Raw genomic sequence first — 13,154 nt, forward strand, 5'->3', positions numbered from 1 at the left:
CAACAGGGCAGGAAACAGAGGGCAGGAGGGAAGACTTGCTTTGCAAGCAGCCAATGCCAACACCAGTTAGATCCCAGGTACCCCAGCACTGCCAGGAGTGATCCCTGAACACAGAACCAGGAACAGTACCACAGGATGTGACCCAAAACCAAAAATTAAATAAAAACAAATGTACTGGCAGGAGAGAGTACAGTGGGTAGGGAGTTTGCCTTCCATGTGGCTGACCAGCAACACTTATGGCCCCCCATGCCCATTAGGACCTGAGCGTGACACTGAGCACAGAGCCAAGAGTAGCCCTGACCATCATCAGGTGTGGACCACAAAGGAAAACAAGAAACTCTAACTGTCTTAAATAAAAATTTGCCAATAGTTGGAGAGAGAGTACAGTGGATAAGGCACTTCCCTTGCACATGGCTGAAATGGGTTGGATCCCTGAACTACACATGGTCTTCTGAGCAATGATGGGAGTGATTCTTGAGCAGGGTCAGGAATAAGCCCAGAGCACACAAGGGTGTGGCCCAAAAACAGAGATTTCTTAATGTGAAACAATTTGTCCTCTCCAGATTATTGGAAAACAGTAACTTTTCAATTGAAATATATTAAATTTAGCATTACAGTTTTAAAATAATTAAATGTCTTTTGGGGGGTGTGCATGGAGGGAGATAGTGAACAATGAAGGGATTGGTGTTGAAACATATGCCCGAAATTCAGCACAGCGGGTAGGGCGTCTGCCTTGCATGCGGCCAACATGGCCGACCCGAGTTCGATTCCTCCGCCCCTCTCGGAGAGCCCGGCAAGCTACCGAGAGTATTCGATATGCCAGACACAGTAACAACAAAGTCTCCAATGGAGACGTTACTGGGCCCGCTCGAGCAAACCTTGCAATTTCAAGGTGACTAAATTAAAAGTCTTTTAATGTTTTAATTTCTATCCAGTAACTTCCAAAAGGCTGCAGTAATCCACATAAATAAAAGAACTAAGCTCCCTTCTGAGAGAGTAAAGGTGTGTGGGGAGCTAACAGCTCAAAGGGGTGGGCAGAATTTATGCTTTGCTTGAGGAAGCCCTTCAACCCTTGCACACAACCCCCTCCCCATCCTGCACTTGTCTTGGTATGTGGTTCAAAAAGGGGAGAAAGCAAAGGTACCCTTAAACCACGCAATCTGAAAATCCCTGTCACAAAAATTTGGACAGAATACTTTGTTTCCCAAAGATAATTGAAAATGAAAGGCTAAGGAATCCACAGCTTTAACTGGACTTTAGAAATACAATTTTGTTTGTTTGGGGACCACATGGGGGGGGGTCAGGGGCTAGTCCTAGGTTTGTGCTCTGGAGTAACACTTAGCCCTCCACAGCTGCTCAGGGACCACGTATGGTGCCAGGGACTCAAAAAAGATTTGTGTCACCTAAGACACAAGCCTTAACCCCTATTATCACTCTGGTCCCAGAAATATCATAATTCTTTAAATATGATAATTAAGAAAATAAACAATGGCTAGAAACTGATCTTTTTTTAATTTGTTTTTTGGGCCACACCCAACGATGCTCAGGGGTTACTCCTGGCTCTGCACTCAGAAATTACTCCTGGTGGTGCTGAGGGACCCTACGGGATGCTGGGAATCAAACCTGGGTCAGCCACATGCAAGGCAAACATCCTACCTGCTGAGCTATCACTCCAGCCCCTGATAATGTATTTTTAAAACAGCATCTTGGGCCTGAATGATAGATACTACAGCAGGGAAGGTCTTGAATGTGGCCAACCCGATTGGTTGCCCTGAGCAAAGCTAGGTGTGGCCAAGAATTTTTTTTAAAACTGCATTCTTTAGTTGTTAATAAAAGTAATTCCTGTTGAAGTTGGGTGTTTACAACATGGGGTTCAAAAAAACATGCAGTCCTGAGCACCACCAGGACTGGTCAGTGTCACCACCAGGTGTGGCCCCAAAACAAATAACTCTCTCTTTTCTTTCTTTTTAGTGAAGTAGAATAGGTTTCATTAAAAGAAATTTAGAGAAGCCAGAGTGATAAGCCAGAGTGATAGTATATCAGGTCAGGCGTTTGCCTTGCATGTAGCTGATACGGGTTTGATTCCCAGCATTCCATGTGGTCACTGAGCACTGCCAGGAGTAATTCCTGAGTGCAGAGCCAGGAGTTCCCCCTGAGCATCGCTAAATGTGACCCCCACCCTCACACACACAAAAAATTTTTAATTAAGAAATGAGAGCAAGAAAGAGATGCACGTTCAAGAGAACACAGGCTTCACCAAAGTGGAAAAATCCCAAATCAGGGCTAGAGCAATAGTACAGCAGGTAGGGCTTTTGCCTTGCATGCGGCCGATCTGAGTTCAATCCCCACCATCCCATATGGTTCCCCAAGCACCGCCAGGAGTAATTCCTGAGTGCAGAAGGAACTCCTGAGCATGCTGGTGTGACCCAAAGAGAAAAAAAAAAAAAAAAAAAAAGGAAAAGGAAAAACCTCACATAACTTCAACTTAAGGACTTCTGTTGCTATTAAAGATAGCTAAGCTCATTTTTAGAATCTCTTACAAAACTGAAACCTTGCATATGAAGTTAATTTGACATATTAAGAACCATCAATGATGATGCTTTGGGCTAACGAAGATTTGGGGAAAAAACCCACCTCTGTACTGTAACCAACAAAACTCAACCTCCAATCCACGATACAATACAAAGTACCCTCTCATCCCCTAAAAATGTTCAATATTAAAGGCAACTGAGTTGGCAAAGCACCTGCTGTGCAAAAGTGAGGACCCCGCTGGGTCCTCAGGACCACCCTACATGGCTGGGATTTCAGTGGCAAAGCACCTTGGGATCTGTGGCACTCCACAAAGGTGAAAAGCCTCCAATGAGGAACAAGCACTGTGATCAACTATGCAATCAACCCCAATCACCACATCAACAACACAGGAAAGGGGAATTAAGATAACATTTAAAATGTAGTATTTTAATTGTCGCCAACATTAGGGGGAAATACAACCAACCACTGAGGACTCAAATTCCAGGCTCCATGCATCCCAGGCCATTTCTCATCTTTCACATCACATATTCCCAATAGCAAAAACCTGCCTACCCTATCCATTAGGGGATAGTTCAAAGAGCTCTTTTATAATTAAAGGTATTCTAGGAAAAGATGTTTTCCTTTGTGAACTTAATGATTTACTTTTCCTGCTTTTAACAAATTTAACACAAAACTTAAATTTGCCATCTTATTTGCCCACCCATGAGTCTAAATTCTTTAAGGACAGGGACAAACTTTTGTTTACATTATGCAACATCTGACACACAGAATAAAAACAGGATAAGTTAATGTACTCTAAAAGTACATAAGCACATTTTTACTGAAATACAAGTAACAGACAAGAGATTGGTGTAAAGGGTTTAATCATGGGTGAAGGCAGTGATAAAGCAACGGAAAAGAATTTCCTCCTTTTTGTCTGTAACTGGAGGTTGAGAAAGAGGGAGAGGGCTAAGAAGGTGAGGGACAAAGAATGTGTGAAGGAGATGGAGGAAGAGAGCAAGTGAGCACCGAAAAGTCAGTGCTCATTTGTAAATTCAGTTAGGTTGGTGGATAATATTTGTAGACAACTGAACACAGTATGCCATTAATCAATGTTTATTTACAGTTTATTACTGAGTCACTTAACATTTACTACAACCACCTTCAAAAGAAAGTAAAAAAAAACCATCAACAGAAAGGGGAAAAAATATCTGCAATTAAAAAGGAATTTGTATCTAAAATAAAGAATACTTTACACCTCAGTAATAAAATGACAATCCTCATTAACATTTGGTAGGGGTTGGAATAAGGCCCTCCCAAGTTCAGGTTTGTTCCCTGGCACCCCTTATGGTTCCATGAACACTGCCAGGAGTGATCCCTGAGCCCAGAGTAGAACCTGCAGAAATAAGCCCTGAGTACCACCTAGGTATGGCTAAATAATAAATGAAACAAAATTTCCTTTTTGATGTATCACTGCCTTCACCCATGATTAAACCCTTCACACCAATCTCTTGTCTGTTACTTGTATTTCAGTAAAAATATGCTTATGTACTTTAACCCTTAGAGTACATTAATTTATCCTGTTTTTATTCTGTGTGTCAGACGTTGCATAATGAAAACAAAAGTTTGTGCCTGGACTTAAAGATCCTCAGAAGAGTGCCCCTGAAATCAATTTCTAGCAGGGATATTAGGCTTCTTTACACCAACAGGCAATCCTAGATACCAGAAGGGTAGCAAGAATTCAACTCAATTCCCAGAGATAACATCAGTCCATAGGTTGAGGGTTCAATCTCCCAAGACTACTGTACAACATCAGACTCTCTAGTCACATGTGTTGGCAGTTAGCTGTGCTAACCAACACATTAAAGACCAACGTTCCCAAACACCCTTCTCAGATCTGATTCACTGCTGCACCTCACAGAAATCTGTTTCCTCACTCAATCACCAGCAGTACAAATGAAAATATTCAGAAATTACAAAATGGGGGCCAGAGCAAAAAAATTGCAGAGCAGGTAAAGCACTTGTTTTACATGTGGCCGACCCAATTAGCTCCCCAGCATCCCATATGGTCCCGAGTTCACCAGAAGCCCTGAGCAGTGGACAGTGTGGTTCAAAACCCAAGAATTTTTTTTTAAATTAAAAAAAAGAACTGACCAAATGGAAGATACGTAAGGCAAGGTATAAGGACATGAGCAGGGAGCTTTCCAGTCCTTCCTTCCAAGCTTTCATTCTCCCCAAACTTCCATATCTTCGCCAACCTGGAAATTCTCCAAGCTCCCATCCTTTGGGATTTTTGTAAAAGCTTCATGCCATAGTCAAAACTGATTAATGTGGGCCAGAGCAATACTGTAGTGGGTAAAGGCAACCCATTTTCAATCTCCATAACCATATACAGTCCCCTAAGTCTACCAGGAGTTGTCCCTGAGCACAGACCCAGGAGTCAGTCCTAAGCATCAACAGATGTAGCCCAAATACATGCCTCCCTCCCCAAATAAATTGAAAATTAAAAGTAACTCAATGGTCACTGGCAATTCCAGTCTATCTCTAGTGCCTCTCCCTTCCCCAGAGGCCAGCAGTCCTTCTAAAGCCACCTTATTCATAAAGACACTTCCATTTTTCTCCTCACTTAAAAACATTCCACAGCCCCAGCAGTTGAAAACCTCCAGAACCCAAACGCACAGCCATGTTCAAGGCCACGCTCCACAGGCTCGGATGAGCCTCACCTATGAGGGAACCTGCAGAAAAACCCAGGTATACAGGACCCGTGACTGAGATCTCCAAGCTCACTCAGAACGGGACTGGGTCTTCTCCCCCCAGCACCCGTTTTCAGTAGCTTGGCAGTCACACCCACAAACTGCCCGCCACCCCCACCATATAATCTCATAAACAGCCAAGATCCAGAGACTATGAAATAAAGCTCCCGAAAGAGTGACACAGAATGTACTGGAGCGCACAGCCACGGACCTTTTATACTCAAGCTCACTGATGTACCAAAAGTAGCACACATTTGTTTGGGTTTAGCATACATGTTTGTAGTCTCTTGTACAAGGGTTTTTTAAATGGCTCCAGGATGAAATACAACAATCTTCACATACTTTCCTCGTATGGTGGTGGGAAGGTGCATGGTGGTGGGATTGGAGTTTCGATATTAACTGTAATGAAGTATTGTGTATTACAAAGTATTACAGCTTTATAAAAATAAAATTTAAAAAAAGGACGTCCAAGCCAAGAACTACCAACACAAAAACCAAATCATATGAGAAATTTATTTTTTTGGACATCTAAAAGTAGGCAAAAGGCCTACTCCTGTTGGGGCTGTAATAACAGTGCAGCAGGGAGGATGTCTGTCTTGCACACAGACATCAGGGTTCCATCCTCAGCAGACCACATGGTCCCCAAGACTGGTCCAAAACCAAAACAAACAAAGGCTTCCTCCTGGCTCTGAACTCAGGCAGGAATCACTCCCAGTGGGACTCAGGGGACCTTATGGGGTTCCTAGGATAGAAACTGGGTTGGCTACATGCAAGGCAAACACCATACCCACCGTACTATCACTCCAGCCTTCCCGAATACATGTATTTCATATACATCACAATATTATAGACCTGAATAGAAATTTTTCCAAAAATGACATATGGTCAATATTCACATGAAAATATAGTCAAGAGAAAAGCCTGATAAAATATCTCTCTGGCCCATTTCTACCCTCTTTATACACTTCAAAACTGAAAAATGCTTACATTTATTTACTTATTTATCATTAGTGAAACACCATGAGGTACAGTTGCAGATTTACAAACTTCCGTGCCTGGGTTTCAGTTATACAATGATCAAGTACCCATCCCTCCACCAATGTCCATTCTCCACCACCAACGATTCCAGTAGCCCTCCCACCCCCCTACCCTATCCTCCCACCCCGCCCCGCCTTTGTGGCAGAGTATTCCCTTTTTTTTTTTTTTCTCGTTCAAATCGTCTTTATTTTCCTCTCGGCAGCCACTAGCATGGGGCTGGGAAGAGTATTCCCTTTTTAAAATACTTACCTTTTATACACAAATGCATCTAATTTTCTCATAACTTTCTGAAACTTGCCAAGCCCTTTCATAAATACTTATTTATGAAAGAGATATAAGAATTCAACAGTAATCTGATGGAAAAGTTACAGAGAAGACTACCAAGCTCAATGACCCAAAACAACAGGTTCACAAAAGATTCAACTAGTACCACCCAGCCCAGTAAATCCTCAATGACTTTAGTAACACCACTGTGATATAACAATTACAAATCAACTTTTATTGATCTTTTGAGAAATCCATTTTCCCTTGTATTGCAGCAAGCAAATGAAGTAAATTTGTGCCTACTAAGGGAGAAGGCTTGGGCGGTGGATGGAAAACTAGGGTCATTGGTGGAGGGAAAGCTACACACTAGTGGTGAAATTGGTGTTGGAGTACTGACTACCTGAAATTATGAACAATTTGGAAATCGGTACTATAAATACGAGAATTCAAGACATCCCGGTAAGATAACCAAACCTCAGAATGATTATCAACATTATCACTATCCTAACAGGAGATGCTGGGTACCAAAATTAATGGACCCAACTACTAAGAAGGGGCTGGAGAGATGTACAGCAGGTAGGGTGATTGCCCTGCATGTGGCCAACCCAGGTTCTATCTCCAGTCCCCTACATGGTCTCTGAGCCCTTTGTAGGAGTGATCCCTGAGCACTGTCAAAAACAAAAAATCAAGAAAAAAAATAAGGAGTGGACACAGAGGACATATAAGTTATATCCTACAAAAACACAGTCATGATGAACTAAGGCAAGGAAAACCTTAGCCAGTTAACCTAGACCTGTGTTTTCCCAAAGTGGATGAAACTGCCTACCCCATGATGGGAAAAGGGGAACAGCAGAAAAACCCAGGAAGGAGGTATTAGCCCTGGTTTTAATGGGGGGGGAAAGGAAGAGAGCGTCACTTTCGGCCCTTCACCTTAGAAGGCAAGCTGGCCAAAGAGGTGGAGAGGCTGAGTAATATTTTTCTGAAAAGGGGGTAACAGGCCAAATCAGCTCTGGGAACTTCTTAGAAGAAAATGATGGGGCTGGAGCGATAGCACAGTGGGTAGGGCATTTGCCTTGCACGCGGCCGACCCAGGTTCAATTCCCAACATCCCATATGGTCCCCCGAGCACCGCCAGGAGTAATTACTGAGTGCATGAGCCAGGAGTAACCCCTGTGTAACACCGTGTGTGAGCCAAAAAGAAAAAAAAAAAAGAATGAAAGAAAATGACAATTGCAGCAGCAGCAAAATTTTCATTGTCAGTATTATGCTCACAGCTATTACAACCAGCATCACTCTCAGTCCTTTAATTCTAATTCTAGAGAGTTTATACACATGGAAGCACTCCCCTAAACATAGCTAATAGCACATCTCACCATTTTCCCGCCTTCCCATCAGTGTGTTTTTTTCTGGAGGCATAGAGGGATTTGGGCCACATGTGGCTATACTCTCATGGCTCTGTACTCCAGGGACCGTAAGCAATTCCAGGAATCAAAACCACAGTTGACCTTGTACAAGGCAAGTGCCTTAAGCCCTGTATTATCTCTCCAGTTTTCCAATAATCTTTTTTTTTTTTTTGCTTTTTGGGTCATACCTGGTGATGCTCAGGGGTTACTTCTGGCTTTGCACTCAGGAATTACTCCTGGCAGTGCTCAGGGGTGCTCATATGGGATGCTGGGAATAGAACCCGGGTCAGCTGTGTGCAAGGCAAATGCCCCACCCACTGTGCTATCACTCCAGCCCCAATTTTTTTTTTTAAATAAATGAAGCAAGCCAGGAATGAGATCAGTGGAGAGTGCATTACCTGCAAATGTGAGGCCTTGGGTTCAAACCCTGGCAACACAAAAATTAAATCATAAAGAGCCAGTACAGTGGGAAAGGTTCTTGCTTTGCAGGTAACCAACCTGAGTTCGATTTCCAGCACAGCATACTATCCCCTGAACAAAAAACTGCCAAGAGTAATCTCAGGCTCAGCCAGGTGCAGCCCCAAAATCCAGAACAATATTTTTTTTAAAAAGTAATAATAAATATAAGATTAAAACAAAACTAAGTTTTATTTATTTCCTCTCCCTTTGGAATACAGTGATAATCTTATTATATGTTTTAATTGTAACCATAAGAATCTGTAATATGGTTTTACATCTTTTCAAACTTTACCAAATAGGATTTGGTCTGCACTTTGCTTCCCCCTCACCCGGGGCGGGGGGAGGGTCAGGAGGAGGGAGCATGATGCTCAGGGGTTACTCTTAGCTGATCTCAGGGATCTCGCCTAAAGAGCTCTGTGGATCATATAAAGTGCTGGGGATCAAACCCAGCCGGCCACCTGCAAGCAAGAATCCTACCTGCTGTTCAGTCATTTGTTTTGCGAGGTTCTAGTTTTACTCATGAAATGGTATTGAATTGCATGAATATCACAATGTATTTGTCCACACTTTCACTATCTGTAGTGCTGAAAATGTTTCTAATTTTGTTTTGAAGACTCTAGTGGGGGCTGAGAGAAGAGATGCAACAGTTAGGGTGCTTGCCTTACACTCAGCACACCTGGGTTCAATCCCCAGAAACCCCTATTGTCCCTGAGGGCCACCAGGATTAATCCCCGAGTGCAGAGTCAGGAGTGAGCCCTGGGAACCACTGGATATGGCAAAAAGAGAAGGATAAAAAAAAAAAATCAAGATTCTGGAGTAGATGCACTGTTTTTAGGATATATTCCCAGCAAAACAGCTAGGTCAAAAGCACATGTATATAAAACTTTATTGGTCATCTAAATTATAAGAATTTCTATTTCTCCTCGTTCTCAGCCAGTCATGGTATCATACTGGGGGGTTTTGTTTTCAATAAGGAAGAGGCAGGGGTAGATGGAGGGTAGAACTCAGGGTATCACATGCGCTCTCCCACTTCAGCTCTTCTGGCCCTGTCATACTTTCTGTAAACTAATGTGTTAGTCTAATTAAGTGTAACACTAATTCAGTGGTTAACCTCAGCAGTTTGTTTTTTTCCCAGATTAGTAATATAAAGGATCCATTATTGGTCTTCCAGTCTCCTCTTATGTGGAATGTCTGTAAACAGTATTGCCATTTGTCTGCTGGGATCATTTTCCCGCTGGTATGTGATAGCTCTTAGGAGATCCTGGGTATGAGACCAGAACCATAAGAACAGCCGGCAGGGTTGCACACAACTGACCCGGGTTCGATCCAGGGCATCCCTTACGGTCCCAAGAGCACCACTAGGAGTAATTCTGAGTGCAGAGCCAGGATAAACCTCTGAGCATCACTGGGTGTGGCCCAAAGAAAACAAAACAGAGAGAGACAGAGTGTCTCTGGGTATCAATCATTTACTGACTGTGTGTTTTTAAATGGTCTTTTAAAAAACTAGCATAGCAATCAGAATGTTAGTATGGCAGGTAGGGTGCTTGTCATGCACAAGGTCAAGTTGGCCTCAATCCCAGGGACCAGATAGGATCCCCTGAGCCCTGCCAGGAGTGAGCCCTGAGCATAAAGCCAGGTACAGGGGGAAGGTGGGGGGGGGGGGGGGGGGGACAATGAACTAGTATAAACCGGTTACTGATTTTGAAATACGGTAAGGTATGAAACGTTGACAATTTCAGCCTTCTCAAGGCTCACTGCCATTTTCCAGGCCTTTCTGTCTCTCTACTAATCTTTGTTTGTTGGGGGCCACACCCAGCAGTGCTCATGGGTAGCTCCTGACTCTGCACTCAGGAAATAACTCCCAGGTGATGGTCTCAGGGGACCATAACGGATATGGAGGATGGAACCTGGATTGGGCCGTGTGCAAGACAAACACCCTACCCACTTTACCATCGCTCTCACATTTGTTTAGCCATAATTTAAAAGATTAAATCATTAAAGGCAATACAAGGACATGTGCAAACTTAATAAAAAAAAAAGTCTCTCAATCATTTTTGTTCTGGGACCAGAGCTAGCTGTGCTCAGGGACCCTATATGGTGATGGGGATCAAACCCTGGCTGTTGGCCTGCAAGGCAAGAGGCCTTACCCACTGTACCATATCTACAGCCTGGAAAGACATTTCCCTAACCACAAGCAAACAAACACAAAACAGGGCAGTATGTCTTCATTCTCTACTGTCAATGTCACATTTTGGCTTTCATATGGCATTCATATGGGCCAGTAAACAGCATCTGCTCTGGTTAATAAGTCTTAGTCTTGAAAATTAGTCAATAACATCATATGGCTACATCAAAATTTGTGAAATGATAAAGAAGAGCCCACCTCTCTACCCAATGAACTGAGATACTAAGTATGGCGTTTAACTTGTCAATTTTTACGCACCCTTTAAAAAAAACAAACAAATCCTTAAACATACAGCTCTACTCCACAAAAGTGAAATGACCAAATATTTTTTGAGACCTCAGACCCCCTCCAAAATAAAATCTAAGTTCATTCTCTGATGCACTTAAGAGAAAGTTCTGCAAAACAATGTCACTACACTAGACTGTCATAAGAACCCCAGAAAGGACCTTAAAAACAAATCCCCTTGTTTTTTTTTTTCAGGTGATACAACTCCAATCCCCAAATTAAGAAACCTGGGCACCCACAATCCCCTAGCTGGGGTGGCTCTCAACTTAAACTTCTTCCCATAGCAGCTCCTTCTAGGACACTCACGGTTGGGGGTGGGGGGGGGAGCAAAAACAAAACAAAACAAAACCGGATTCCTCTCTTAGGACCTTCTCCAAGCCTGGGTTTGGGGTTCCGGAAATGCAGGGAGATAACCACTCCCCCAGTCCCCCCACCTTTTACCTTTCCCCTCCGCACCCTCCAGGACCTACAGAAAGGAAGGGGGGGGGGGTGGAGAAAACAATACCATCTAGATTTGCCAATTAGGTACAGGGTTCTGAGCCTCTGGCTACAGTTTCTGAGTTCAATGCACCCAAGTGTTCTTTTTAGTTTAAAAAAAAAAAAACGACCTTCATTCCTTTAATCAACAAATAACATCTAAGGGCCAACGGGCCAACTGCGGCAAGCGCCAGTTGCACACGCCAAGTGCTTAGCCCGAGGACCACCGACCCCGGGAGCCGGGAGCTGGGGAGCCGGGATTCGGGAGCGGAGGACGGGAAGGCGAGGAACGGGGAGCCGGGAGCGGGGAGCGGGAAAGCCGGGAGCGGGGAAGCCGGGAGCGGGGAAGCCGGAGCCGGAGCGGGATGGCCCAGCAGCCGGGCTCCGGGGGCGGGGGGTAGAGGGGGGCACCGGGCCGGGACCCGGCGCCGGAGACTCACCTTTGCGCAGCTCCCGCTCCCACACGGTGACGATGGGCCGCGAGTGCTTGCGGTGGTGGATGAGCCACAGGGACAAGGTCTGCACGCTCTGCTGCGAGTTGCTCAACTCCGACAGCTTCTTCTCCAGCGCCGCTTCGGTGAAGGCGGACATGCCTCCGACGCCGCGCTCACGCCGGCTCGCGCCGTGGGGGGTGGAGGGAGGAGAGTTTCGCGGCTCTCGCCCCGGCCTCGCCCCCTCACCCCACCCTTTCCCCACGCCCTCACCTCCCCGGCCGCCGCCGCCGCCGCCACATCCGAGACCCGCCGCAGACCGGCAAGATGGCCCCCGGCCGGCAGTGACGTCACGGACGTCGTGCCCCGCCCACGGAAGGGGCGGGGCCGACGACGGGGCGGCCTGGGAGCTGCGGAGCGCGGGAGTGTGCGCGGGGCAGCGGGGGGGCGTGCCCGGCCCGGGGCCTCGGCGGGTCCCGGAACCCTGGGGAGAAAACTACTCCTGCTGGGAAACGCTTCCAGATCTCCCTAGAAGCATGTGAAAAAAGCCCCTGGGAAATCCCGTATGACATTTTCAACTACCTTCCTTGTGACCCCTGCAATGTCAGTGCTAGTCGCGATCCCCCAGTGTGAGTGAGCCAGATACTTGCTGCACATCAACCAGTTTTTCTGTTCGGGTCGGTGGAACTGAAAAGCTGAGGTTCACAGCACGTCAACGGCCGAATTCTTGGCGCGTCCTCTGCTTTACAGAGTCCATGAAGCAGTTAAGATAAGTGAATCAAAGGCCAGAGAGATGGTGCAGCGGGTAAGGCGCTTGCTTTACGTGCTGCCAAGCCAGGTTCGACCCCTGGCATCTCATTTGGTCCCTCAGACACCGCCAGGAATAATTCCTGGGTGCAGAGCCAGGAGTAACCCCAGAGCATCGCCTGGTGTGGTCCAAAAACAAACCAAAAAAATAAATAAATAAATCCAAGGCAGGGGAGATGGTGCCAAGGGCTGAGGCATATCGCCAGTTCCCTGAACACCCTGGTAGGGACCACCCCTGCACCAGCTGGAAGTAGCCCCAAGCACTACTGAGTGTAGAAAAAATAACTAAAGAACTAAAAATAAAAGATTTTATAAATGCAACTATATAGTGGATTGGAATTTTCTAGGAAACTACAGTGTAATGTTAGTTTTTTAAAATGTATGCTTTGCATGAATTCAAAGGGATGCAAATGTATAACAAAAGATGTGGAAGAAAACACAGATTTCAGGAAGCATATCAGAACTGGGCTACTTAAGTTGTTCTGTTTTTTAAATTTTATAAATATATGTATATATTTTGAGTCACAGTGACAAAGTTAGA

The 13,154-nt window shown here is 45.0% G+C and overlaps 1 protein-coding gene across 1 annotated transcript in view; it reads right to left on the reverse strand.

Annotated features, from left to right (window-relative positions):
• Positions 1 to 12,134, reverse strand: part of RPRD1A (regulation of nuclear pre-mRNA domain containing 1A) — a 50,194-nt gene extending 38,060 nt beyond the window's left edge. The window contains exon 1 of the mRNA XM_056138017.1: positions 11,816 to 12,134. Coding sequence (XP_055993992.1) covers positions 11,816 to 11,966 — 151 coding nt within the window. The 5' untranslated portion in view covers positions 11,967 to 12,134. The remainder of the gene's footprint in view (positions 1 to 11,815) is intronic.
• Positions 12,135 to 13,154: the final 1,020 nt, after the last annotated feature.

Source organism: Sorex fumeus, unplaced genomic scaffold, assembly GCF_029834395.1.
Source record: "Sorex fumeus unplaced genomic scaffold, SorFum_2.1 ptg000128l, whole genome shotgun sequence".
NCBI classification, from domain to species: Eukaryota; Metazoa; Chordata; class Mammalia; order Eulipotyphla; family Soricidae; genus Sorex; species Sorex fumeus.